The 13,015-nt window shown below is 53.2% G+C and overlaps 1 protein-coding gene across 1 annotated transcript; it reads right to left on the bottom strand.

Annotated features, from left to right (window-relative positions):
• Positions 1–431: 431 nt before the first annotated feature.
• Positions 432–11,681, bottom strand: CCN5 (cellular communication network factor 5). Its single transcript, XM_028122063.1, has 4 exons — positions 11,622–11,681; positions 7,800–8,016; positions 2,383–2,637; positions 432–652 (listed from the first exon to the last, which is right to left on the bottom strand). Exons 1-4 carry the CDS (start codon positions 11,679–11,681, stop codon positions 432–434), a joined length of 753 nt encoding a protein of 250 aa, XP_027977864.1.
• Positions 11,682–13,015: the final 1,334 nt, after the last annotated feature.

The raw sequence follows: 13,015 nt of genomic DNA, 5'->3' as shown, positions 1-13,015 counted from the left end.
AGCAGGAGATTCAGAATATCTGCGTGCCCCTCTTCACCACACCCCCAGAAAAATAGCCAGTCCAGCCCAGCACCTGCCTCGGCCTAATGATTAAGGGACAGCTGGTTGCCCTATCTGCTGGAAAGCTTGCCTATTACACATGTTTGATAAAGGCTGTGTGGAGGGGCTTGGGAATGGACCAGAAGACAATGGAAACCTTGGCCAGCCTAGGCTGTGAGGTAGAGGAAGGGGGACTGGGGCAGACATCCTGGCTCTATCTCAGGGTCCAGGTGGACCAGATGACTTGTGAACATTCTTGTCCTCTGGGGCCTGGATGTCGTTGCCCCAGCCAAGGGTGCGGGGAGGGGCCATCTGCCTTCTGCTCAGGGCCCAAGCACTGGCTTGCCTGCTGGGGAGGGCGGGCACGGAACCTCCAGATTCCCAGGCCTGCTCTAAAAGGCACTGTTCCACGGGCCACGGCCCCTGGCAGGTGGACAGGGCCTGGGCAGGCACAGGCGGCGCTGGGTCTCCAGTCGGCAGAGGCGGTTCTGGTTGGACACCCGAGTGGCCACGCCCAGCCCACAGGTGGTTGAGCAGGGGCCCCAGGCCGTGCTCCACTCTGGGCAGGGGGCACCAGGGGGTGGGGGAGCGACAAGGCGAGAAAACTGGGGTCCTGGGGGGGAAGAAAGAGAGGTCAGCACCGTGAGGTCAGGGTTTGGCAGCCAAGTCAACCCCGCTGCTATAGCAGTGCCATCTTGGTCATGTCACTTAACCTCTCTGGACCTCAGTTTCTTCCTATGTAAACTTTCTAATGGGCGATTGTTAGGGCTGAATAAAATAATAGAGGGGGCATGCTTAGCACTGTGCTGTAAGCACCTCGTTTGTGTCGGTTACTAGGCAACTATGATGGTGCTGGCCATGACGGTCCCCCAGTACGTGGCAGCTTTCTCATCTCCGCACCCCATGGCATCTTCCAGAAAGGAGGTTGTGGCCTGTGTGTAGAGGTGCTGGCACCCGGTGGCAAAGCTGCTAGAGTTTCTGAGGCTGTACCTGGAACAAGATGGGGGGTTCAGCACCATCTAGCTTCTCCTCCTCCTGAAATCTTATTCTGCTCTCTTACTATTGTGGTGTCCTTTCTTCTGGTCCTTATTAACCAAATGGTTCCCAACTGGGGGCGACTTTGCCCTCCCCCGGGGACATTTGGTAATGTCCAGAGACATCGTGGTGGTCGCGACGGGGAGCGAGGCTACTGGAATCCAGCAGGGACGCTGCTAAACACCCTACAGTGCACAGGGCAGCTCCCGTACGAAAGCATCACCCAGCCCCAGTGTCACTGGTGCCGAGGTTGAGAAAGCCTGCGTGACATGCACCTGTGTGCAGGGTGTCTGCACACACACACACACGGACACACATGATGGAGATCGGATATGCATCTGCAGTGTCCTATCCCGCTTTGGCATTCTCCTGTGTATTTAAGTGGGTGTGTCCCATTCCATCGTGGGGATAATGACAGCCACCAAGGATAGAGTGCTGTGTGCGAGGCACTGCCGTAACTGCTTTCCTTGGATTTACTCATCCAGTCTTCACAACAACTCTGCAAGGTGGACGCCCTTACTCTCATCTTACAGTTGGAGGAACTGAGGCACAGAGAAGTTAAGCAACTTTCTCAGAGTCACACAGCTAGGAAATAGCAAAGCGGGGCTTAGAACCCTGGGCAGACTCCATGCTGAACCCACCATGCTTTACTCTCAGGTGGCACCATCATCCATGGCCCAATGCCTTCTTTTCAGATGCCTTTCTTTAAAAAGACCATGTTCCTATAATTATAATAACCCAGTGATGTAACAATAACAAATTCTCTAAAACGAAAGAATTTATAGCAAGAGGTAACTATCTTTCCTCCACCTCTGCCCACCCCTAAACCCACATCTCAGAGGCAACCCCCCTCGCCTGGTTCCTCTTTGGATAAGCCCAAACAACTACATATTAATATATTATGTAATATTTAAATGATATAAATGTATTACTAATACATATCAATATATTATAACTACAATAACAGTATATGTCATAATAGTATACCTCTGCTATGAAATGTGAGCATTTGATTCAAGTATCCTAGCTCTCCTTTCCCTTCCCCGCTCTGCTACCAATTTTTAGTTTCTATTTTTTATGATTTAAAATTATTTACTTGTTGTTTGTCAGTTTTAAAGAGGTCTTGTGACGCCCCACTCGGCTTTCCCAGTCTCCTCAGCCACCAGCCCCTCCCAGCTGCGGGCAGGGAAACCTGTGCTTTGACAGGTCCCGGCTCCGGAGAAGCCCCGCCTCCGCCCCGCCCCCGGGGGCTTTGACAGGTCCCGGCTCCGGAGAAGCCCCGCCTCCGCCCCGCCCCCCTGCACGCACCTTGGGCTGGGAGGGGCTGGACCCCCAGCTCCCCTCGCTGGTCGCACAGCCACTCAGGGCAGCACTTGCCAGGGACCTCAACCCTCCTGGGGTGCGGGCAGTCCCAGCTGGGCAGCCGGACGTCCTCAGTGCACAGGGGCACACAGGTGAAGCCGCCGTCCTGACAGTGGCAGAGAATCCTGCAGTGGGGTTGGAAGGTCTCCCCATCCCGGTACAGGCGGCCATTCACCTCGCAGCTCCCATCATCCTCTCCCCCTGCAGAGGAGAAACCGGACCCCCATCCTTGACCCCCAACTTTTCCCTAGGCAAGACCATGCCAGCCACATCCTCCACCCGGTCTCCCTGCAGAGGCTGGCCCCGATCCTGCTGGGGACCAGGGCCCCTAAGCGTCTGCGCACTGCCTGGGGCCTCCGGCCCGTCCCCACTGCCGACCTGCCTGGGCGCCTGCAGGAAGACAGCGTGGCATACCGCATCCTGGCACAGGGGCTGTGGGGACACGGGCCTGCTTGGAGCCCCCACTCTGCTCTTTATTAGCTATGCAGTTTGGCCAAGCGACTTCACTTCTTCTTGCCTCAGTTTCCTTATCTGCAACATGGATTTTATAATGGGCACTTATTTCACAGGGCTGTGGTAGAGACTAGATGAAATGATGTATGTAATGAATCCAACATAAAAGAGACCTTCAATAGATCCCAGCTGCTCTGCTGTTACTATTAATATAATTAATTACTATATATTAATAATATATAACTTATATACACACGGAGAGTTCATGCAACACACTTTCATTGTGCTATGTTGTGGTCATCACTGTCCGGCCCAGGCTTACCTTGCTGGCTTTGTGACTTTGGATAAGTTGCTTAACTTCTCTGAGTTGCCTTAACAATAGCCTTGATGAGAACAGCTGAGTACCTTCAGGTACAGATGGTAAGTCCCGTAACATTTAGCCCCACGCTAGGCATAGGGTAAGTACTCAAGAAACACTCTTCAGACGAAGCCCTTAAGATATGGGTGTTATTCCCACTTCCTCCACTGGACAAGCACTCCTTGAGGGCTGGGGCTGAGAGTGTTCAGGCTGGCACCCTCCCCCACTCCGCTCCCCCCTCCCCCCGTGCTGGCCCAGAGCATGGATGGACACACAGACCCTCAGGAAATGCCCTTTGAAAGAATGCCTCGTGCAAGGCCCAGCACAGAAGAGACATTAATGAAAGAGGTTCTGATTTCTTATAGTTCCAGAGATATGTAGTGTGCCCCTCCAGGGTGCCAACTACTGGGCTCCTAGACAGGACTAAGACACAGTCCTTGTCTTGAGAGATGGAGGGCCAGGCAGGGGACAGATGTGAAAGTCACCATCTGCAAGACAGAATGAAAAGCCATGGAGAGGCCTGGGTGAGCCTCCCGGAGAAGGGCAGAACAAGGAGGACCTCTTTCAGAGGTCCTGGAGACGCAGGGTGGCGGGGGCGGGGGGGGGGGGCAGTTCGTTTGGGTCTGGGAAGGATTTGCCTGAAAGCAGGTTTTCCCGGGTTTTCAGAGAAAAACCTCCAACAGGCCCATACCCACGCAGAAATTTGGGACCTGCACAGATGTGGACGCCAGCCCCTGTTCCCACTTGCTAACTGTGGGGCCTGGGGGGCAGGTCACTGCACTTCTCTGAGCCACCGGACCCGGCTCCCAGGGCCACTGGGGGATTAAAGGAACTACTGTTAAAGCATTTCGCCGCAAGTCTGGAGCATAGCGGATGCTCAGTGAACGGGAGTGGGGGATGTTGTTCCTCGGGGGAGGACAGAACCAGAGCCAGCCCTCTCCCTGCTCCTTCCAGGCCACAGCCCTCTGACGCCAAATCCCTGACCTTTGGCCTGGATCATGTGGCCCCTGGTTTCCTGGAAACTAGGGGCAGCTGCACCTTAATCCTGAGGGGTCTCCCAGCAGACTTCTGGGACCACAGGCCTGGGGCCTCCTGGTCCAGGAGGGCCTGGTAAACAGAGGGATTTTTTCGGAAAGTCCGCTGGAGGGGTGATAATTTTAGCAAGGTTTCCTGGCTCCTCTCCTGGTCTTCCAGCTCAGGGCTGGCTGGGGGTGGGGCTGATGAGCCCTGGGCAGCCATCCCCATCCCCCGCCCTGGGGTCTGTGTGCACCTTTGTGCCTGGTCCCAAACACCAGGAGGCGGCTCCAAACCTACTCACTCTTCAGTCCGCCACTCCCTCTCCCCCGCCAACCATATACACATATAGTTGCCAAAATCCTACTTCCTCTTCCAGGTCCTTCCAATGCCCCCTTGTCCAGCAAGCTCCCTCAAATAACTTCAGAGCCCAGTCTAGGCATCTGGTGATCTCTGTGTCCTCTCTCCCTCTGAGAGTCCCTTGTAGAAGGAACAACAGAGGATTTTTTTTTCCCCACCTTTAGCCACTTGCACACTGTGCGAACTTAGGCAGGTGATTTCTCCCCTCTGAACCCCCGTTCCTGCATCTGCAAAATCAGTTTAATAATAGGACCTACCTCATTATTGAGGGTAAAAAGAAATCACGTGTGTAAAGGGCGTGCCCACAGGACATGCTCCCTGAATGATACCTGTTACTGCTAGGCTCTCCAGAGCTCTTACTATGATTCATTCATTCGGTCCTTATTTACTGGGGGCCTACTATGTGCCAGGCAGTGTTCTAGGGATTCATGATAGATACAGCAATGACTAAAACAGGCCAAAATCCTGCCCTCATTGGAACTTTCACTCTAGTGGAAATAAACACTATAAACAAGTAAAGTCTATGACGTCCAATGGTGATTAGAGCTAGAAAAATAATGGAGGGCAGGGTTCAAGAGAGGGATGTTGAATGTTGAATATGGTGATCAGGGAAGGCCACCCCGAGAAGGTGATTTTTGAGAAAGATGAGAAGGAGATGCAGAGCTTGCCATGCAGATATCTGGGGGGAAAGAACACTGGTAGAGCAAACAGCCAGTGCAAAGGCCCTGAGGTAGGAGCCCCCTCGGGTATTTAAGGCACAAAATAGGCCAGCATGGCTGAAGCAGAGAGCAGGAAGGAGAGAGGGAGTTAGGCAGGGTCAGAGAGAAAACAGGAGCAAGACCCTGCGGGGCCTTGTAGCCACTGAGAGGACTGGCTTTTACTCGGAGCCAGTGGGAAGCTGTTGGAGGCCTTGAGGAGGAGGAGGGATGTGATCTGATGTCTGTATTGAAAGGGCCCCTGTCGCTGCTGTGTTGGGAACAGAGCAGGGGGCAAAGGACGGAAGTGGGAAGACCGTTATGGGGCTAATGCAACATCTAGTGTGTGATGACGAGGCTCAGACCAGGCTGGTAGCAGTGGATGGACTGAGGAGGGACTAGAATTTCAGGTTCTAGAATATTTTGAAGACTTTGCTGGCAGGCAATATTGGGGTGTGCCAAACAAGAGATGTGAAGAATGACTGTGGTTTTGAACTCAAGCCACAGGGAGGGTGGAGATGCCCTTGGCTGAGTTGGGGAGGCTGCACGCTTGGGGTGTGGGGGTTCAGGAACCTACGGAGGACACACACACAGCTTGGAGTGCACTGTCAGAGGCCCACCCAATTAGGAATTGAGAAGAAAGTTTGGGGCAGCAGATTCCCTCCAGAGCTAAGACCTAGACTCTGCCTCTGTGAGGTCTCACCTGTGGGGTTCACCAGCCTCCAGATCTGGCTCATGAGCACCCACTGTGTTGCCTGACCAGGGCTGGGAGTTGTAGGAAGAAGCAAAGACCAGGTACATTTTTGACCTCCAGCTGTCTGAAGTCTGAATCAAGATGGAATAAGAAAAGCCCCTTAATAAACTTAGTGACAGTGACAGCCAACATGAACTCATCACATGCTGAGTGTCAGGCAGTAGAGTGATGGAAATGAAGATTGTGGAGCCAGCTCCCTCAGCTCAAATCCCAGCTCAGCCACTTATGAGCTGTGTGACCTTGGGCAAATTGCCTAACCTCTCTGTGCCTCCTTTTTTTTTTCCATTTATAAAATGCGGATGACATTAGTACCAACCTCATATGGTTGTTGTGAGATTAAATGAGGTGATATTTGTGAGTGCCTGGCACATAGTTAAGTGCTATGCAAGTGTTCGATAAATAAAGTTCAGCCAAATGCTTTGTATGTGTCCTGGCTCGTTGAAACAACAGCCTGGGAAGATAAGAGTTACTTATCTCATTTTTTCCCTAGATACATTTTTATTAGCAATCATCTATGAGTTTATAAAATAAATCACTATTTTCTCATGATTATACTCCCCTGATTTAAAAAAAAGCATTTAACAAGGGTTTAGTATTGATAACTTTATGTCTATTAGTCTTGTTGTTTTTTTAACCTTGTTTTTTTTCTATAAGTGGACTCATTATCAATGATTCATGAGCCCTTATCTCTCTTGTTCTTTTTTTTAAAGTGATACATGCAAATAGATGAAAGACGTAGATTGCTCTACAAGACTTATTTAAAAAAAAAAAAAGAACACCATCACATTTTTGTTTTTCCCTAAAGTAGTGGTTCTCTGTTGGAGATGATTTTGTTTCCCAGGGGACATTTGTCTAAGACAGATTGTCATGACTCGTAGGTGAGGGACATGCTAGTGGCATTCAGTGAGTAAGGGCCAGGGATGCTGCTGAAGGTCCTACCAAGTACAGGACAGTCGCCCCTCCCCAGCAAAGAATGATACCAAAGAATTATCTGGCCAAAAAGCAAAGTTGAGAAACTCTGATCTAAAGCATCAGAGGGCACCAAGGCTTGGAATGGTGGGAGATGTAACACACTCAAGGTCACTAGTAAATGACAAACTCAGGATCCAAACTCTGGTCCAAGGGCTCCCAATCCAGGAGGAAGACAGAACGAAATGTTGCTTCAGAACCTGTGTGACCTGGTCCCAAGCTGTGTAACAGTAATCATGCCAGTTAATATTACCAAGCCTCAGTTTGCTCATCTGTGAGTCTGAAAGGACTTACCTCAGAGGATCCTTGTGAGGATTATGTGATTTATGCAAGGATCGTGTGGTAAGTTTCAGCATACTGCCTGAGACCTATTACTCCATGCCCTCCCTAAATAAACGGTTGTACTTTTATTTTCTCAGAAGTGTTGTGAAGGTCCTGAGAAAGGATAGTGATTCCTGGTTTGAGGAATCTGGGAGGACTTCTCGGGGGAGAAGCGTTTGAGCTTGGCTTTGACAGTTGGTTGTAATTTGGACAGGTAGGAATGGGGGGATGCCGCTCAGGTGGGGGGCATAGTCGGAGCAAAGACAAGAGGGGAGGGGCAGGGGGAGGGCCTCGGGAAACGTGCGTCCCCAGATTTGGCTGGAATGGATGGTGTACCTGCACTGAGGAGGTAGGGAGAGAAGAGCTTCTCTTTGACTCGGGACCCCTCAGGCTTGACCCTCGCAAACACACCCACCATCGGTCCCGCAAACCTGCTTACAGAGGCACACGGCCCCACGGCCACCAGGGCCCGCCCTGGGCTGGCAGACCAGGCCCTGGCTGGGGTCGCAGACGTGGAGATGGTCGCAAGGCTCCCCCAGCCGCCGTGCGCACACCTGACAGCAGCTGCAGCCGTCCAGCACCAGGGGCACCCCCAGTGGGCATCGGGGTGGTGGCCAGCGGCAGGCACACGGCGTCGGGCACAGCTGGGCACACACCTGCAGAGACAGAGCATGTCACTTGGTCATTCAAGGTGGGCAGTGAGGGGTCCATGCTTTGGCCCCCGGGTCACACAGACCTGGCCTTGGACCCTTGTGGTCATGAGCAAGGACTTTGGCCTACAGTTGCAGTCCTGACTCTGCTCCTTATTAGCTGAGTGACCTTGGGCAAGTTACTTAAGCTCTCCAAGCCTCAGTTTCTTCATCTGTGAAAAGGGGGCATTAGTAATATTTAACTCGGATGATTGTTTTCAGGAGTACGTAAAATGATGCATGTTAAACCCTGAGCACATAGCCTGGCACGCAGTAGATGCTCCGTGCATTTAGCCATGATGATCACCGTAGGGAATTACAAGGAATGACTAAGGCCCTGCCCTCTAGAAGCTTACAGAAAGGCAAAAGCAACAAAACAAAGGATTACAATGGCAGGGTACTGTACATTTTCTAGAATGTAGACTGCGAATATTTATCTTGACAGCTGAATAAATCAAACAGTATCATAGATGCTTTTGATCTTGGAACAATCCAGAATATGTTTCTGGATACATATCAAATCAGCCAGGAAACTTGGTAAAATACTAATTCCCAGGCCTCCCCTGGGACTTACCAAATAGAACTTCCAGAGGCAGAGCCCTGGAATCTGTATTTTTATCGGGCTGTCCAGGGGCTTCTGATATATAGCTAGGATTTTGACACCTCTGCTCCAGTTCTAACCCCCATGCCCCTGCCAGGGAGAGATGGGGGAAACTGAGCTCCAGAGAGAGAAAGCGTCTTGCCAAAAGTCACAGCATGTTAGCTGCAGAGCTGGGAGCCCACTTCCTCCTCAAGGATCCTGTTAATAGGGAAAAGCCTGAGCCAGGGACCCACCCCCCAGGGACAGGGTCAAGGTATTGACCCAAGTGTCCTGGTTGCTTCTCCACACTCAGGACAAAGAAACAAACAAACCAGAAACCAGATGCCATCATCTTCCCATATGTCCATCTGAAGGTGGGTACCCAGAGGCAGGCATAATTCAAGATAGCCGGGTAGTTTCCGGTAGCCCCCTTGGTGAGGGACCAATCTTTAGTTCAGTAGGATCCTTGGAGGACCAGAGGGTTTTAGCTGGAGGATGGAAGACTTACAGTTTACAAAAATGGAATGAATCACCTCCTAACTTCTGTGTGGCCCCAAAGCAGGCAATGACCCCTTTGCCCTAGTGCCTACTTTGTCCCACCCCGAGGACCCCCCAGTCCTGCAAACCTGCGTTCAGTGGCCTGCAGCTTGCACCCTGGCCACCAGAGGCCGCCCCACACGGGCCAACCAGCCCTGGTTGGGGGGAAGGGGGCCTCCAGGCTGGGAGGTAGTGAGGCAGGTGGGCAGCTCTGTGCCCAGGGCCTCACAGGGGAGCGAGTTGCCATCTCTTTAGGAATTCCAAGCCAGAGACTGGGTGATACCAGAGAGATTCTAGAGATAATGGCCTAGCCTTGCCCCTCAAAGCCTGGTCCAGACAGCAGCATCAGCCTCACCTGGAAGTCTGAAGCAGCATCTAGGGCCCCTCTTTATAAATCCAATGCTGCATTGTAATATGTCTGGAAATGATTCTCACGGAATCGGCCTGAGGAGCAATCAGCCGGACTTTGGGGTTCCCTTGCAAATCAGAGGTTGGGCTCCCTTGGTTAGTGAGAAGTGAGGATCCTGACCAGAACTGGCTCTTGGGTCCCTTCCACCCGAAAGTAGGGTTGTCAGGCCACAGGCCTTTTGCTTTGTACCAGGGTTCCCACCCTGGGTTTTCTATGGGGTGAGCTCGGCTGGGGCCGGATGTGTGCACCCTGACACCCAGGAGGGGCCACTAGTAATATCGATGATTGTAGCTAGCATTGGCCATGGGCAAGCCGTGAGCTGTAATGTGCTAATTCAACCCTGCAAGATTAGGTACCAGCTTTGTGCCCACTGGAAGGACCAGGAAACAGAAGCTCAAAACAGTGTGGGGTCAAGGCTGGACTCCCTGGATCTCCAGGCCCTTCCTAACACATGCAGTTTCCCCAGACCCTTGCAGCAGACACCAGGGGGACGAGTCCTGGATGTGGAATATTCTAGAGAAGAGTTGAAATCCAAGTTGTACCACTGATGGGCTGTGTGACCTTCAACATGCCATTTAACTGCTTCATGGGGAGGGAGCTGTTTCCTTCCCAGTAAGAGGGGTTGGAGACCACCTATCTTGAAATGGTGACAGGGATTAAATGAGGTCACGGCTAGCTCTTAGTCACAGTGACTTTGTCCGTTTCCAGGTCTCTGCCACCTGGCCCTGTTCACAGGCCTGAGCCCAGGAGCCCACAGGCTGCTGGAAGACTTAGAATTCTCTCTCTGAGGATGGTTGTGGCTTTCCATGTTGGTGATGACTAAGTCCTTGACTCTGCATAGGATGCTGCCCAGCTCCCAGGGACAGGGAAGAAGGGAGGGGCGGACCGTGAGTCCGGGACGGCTTCCTTTTGCTCTTTCATTTAAGCCTGGGCCCAGAACCCCAAGTCCCCCATTCCAACTACCCAACCCACCCACCCAGGCATCAGGTTTTGCTCAGCCCCTTCGGGAGAAGAAACAGCGGGATTGGGATGCCAGCAGGGTTCGCAGCCTTGCTCCCACTCCTGCTCAGGACCCAGGAGAGAAAGGCTCCTGCCGTGCTCTTCAAAGAAGCATGAACGTACAGCGAGATCATGGCTTGTGGTGGGGCCGATCTCCATGGCATGGGGAACTCAGCATTTGCTGAGGGAATGACAGGGCTCGGCAGCTGTGGCCTTGGTCCAGGTAGGGGAAGAGGCACAGGCAGCAGGAGGAGCACAAATGGAAGGGCGCTTTCCCCACCCCCCACACACCCAAGCCTATCCTGGGCTCCACCGCCTCTATTACTCCAATGTTTCTTTGCTGTGTGATTTTAGGCAAGTTGCTTGCCCTCTCTGAGCCTTGCTTGCCCGAAAACAGGGGATAATAATTCCTTATGAGGTTGTTGGATATGTTAGGCAAGGTAGGTATTTCACAAACCTTTTGATAAATGTTCCATAAGAGGAGGTCATTATTCCATGAGGTATCTCCCCGTCCCCCTTCAGCCGGGTCTGCAGGTCCCTCACGACCAACAGCATTAATGCCCTTGTGGTGGGAACTTTCCCATCAGCTAGACACCAACATCCATTCAAATCCTGGCTCACAGTTAGGCAAAGCAGATTTTATGTTGCGTCTCCCCATTTAAAATGAGGACACCCCCTTCAGCTCTGTAGAAGGGCTCTGGGGACCATGAATAGTCATGGCCCTCTTCTTTGGAACACCTGCCACGTTCCAGGTCCTGTGTGGAGCACTTCTGATGAATTACCATCAGTGGTCTTCACCAAGGCCTCATGATCATTATGGCCATTTAGCTGGGGAAGCAGCTGAGGCTCAGAGAGAAGGGACTCGCCTGAGGTAACACAGCAGAGCTGGCCAGAGGCGAACGTCTGGGCACCGGGGAGGGAAGCTGGACTGTGCCCAACACCGGGAACCTGCAGGAGTTCTTCCAGGGGATCCTTGCAGTGATTTCACACCTCCCCCACCACGCCGAGGAAGTCAGTGAGACGTTTTGGGGCCCGGGGCCCCCTTACCTTTGAGAGGAGGCAGAGGAGGGAGAAGGCCAGAAGGTGGGTCTGTGGCACGCCTCTCATGTCACTGTGTCCCCCACGGAGCCAGCCTTTGAGCCTGGGAGGCAGGACCTGTAAGTCTTTATGTTCCGGCGGCTGTGAGGTCACTCTTGGGCATGCGTGCACACACACACACGCGCGTGCGCGCGCGCACGCACACACAGACACACACACACACACACACACACACACACACACTCTGGTCTCTGCATTCCCCTTCCTCTCCCCATCCTCATGCTCCCACTGATGAGCCCATTTACCTGAAGATGAGACCGTGGAGGCCACCAAGAGGGGGCCTGCCAGTGTGAGTGTGAGTGTGTGCGTGTGTGTGCGTGTGTGAAAGCCAGAGCCAGTGCCAGTGCCAAGAGCCTGTGACAGGCTGGCGGGGGCTTCTCTTGCTCCTCCCAGCCCCAGGGGGCCTTCCGAGCTGCGGCTGTGGCCGCTGTAGCCCTGCCCCAGACCCCCGCCCAAGCCCCGGGGCGCTGTGCACCCAGCAAGAGCTCCACAGGCACCCCCTTTGCAGCGCTGACCCAAGTCCTCCGAAGCCCCGTGGCCCGGACTCTGGGCAGTTTCAGCTGGGCCTGTGGTTTCTGGCAGGAAGATTGGCAGCCACCCAGAGGCGGGTGTGACCCAGAGCAAAACTTCCCCGGGCGGCCTGTTTGCTTTTGGCACCAAGGAGCCTCCCTCCGGTCTGCTTCCCTGGACTCTGGAAGGTGGCCCAGGGTGGATGAACCCGTGCAGGTTGGACCTACTGTGTGCCAGCATTTGCCGGGCGCAGCCAGATGGTCTGGAAGAACCAAATCCATTTCGTTTAATTCGGTCATCTCTGAGGCCCCCTCTGTAAGAGCTGGGGACACAACAGTGACCTTGGGACAAAGCCCAGAGTGGGAGATGACAGTGGGGAAACAGGTGGAATTCCTGGGCATACTGAGGTGGGTCCTTGTTCAGACGGAAGGTGAGGGACGGCTGTCCGGAGGAGGTGTCTTTACAGAGAGCCACAGACGGGGCGGGGGGTGGGGAGTAAGAGATGGCAGAACGTTGCGGGCAGAGAGAACAGTACGTGCAGTACGAAGGCCGGAGTGAGCATGATAATGTGCCCATCCTGGGAGCCAAGGTGTGGCTGGAGCTGAGGGAGGTGAGGAGTGGTGGTGTACGCGTGGGAGCAGGACACCCAAATCCAAATCCCCCAGTTTCTGGGGGCATCTCCAATGCTCCAGCTGCTTTGGGTAAGGGGTGTGAGGACAAGGGCTTGGACTATAGAGTTTGGTAAAGAAAATAACAGGGGGTGCCGAGCAGGGCCTGGGGAAGGCTTTGGTTCCCATAATCTCCACCAGGACCCCAAACCTCAAAGTGAGGGC

Source organism: Eumetopias jubatus, unplaced genomic scaffold (genome assembly GCF_037043125.1).
Source record: "Eumetopias jubatus isolate StellerSeaLion01/CBP00866 unplaced genomic scaffold, mEumJub1_p1.0 scaffold_9, whole genome shotgun sequence".
In the NCBI taxonomy this organism is placed as follows: Eukaryota; Metazoa; Chordata; class Mammalia; order Carnivora; family Otariidae; genus Eumetopias; species Eumetopias jubatus.
Note: the sequence above shows the minus strand (reverse complement) of the source record. Positions and strands in the feature narration are given on the sequence as shown.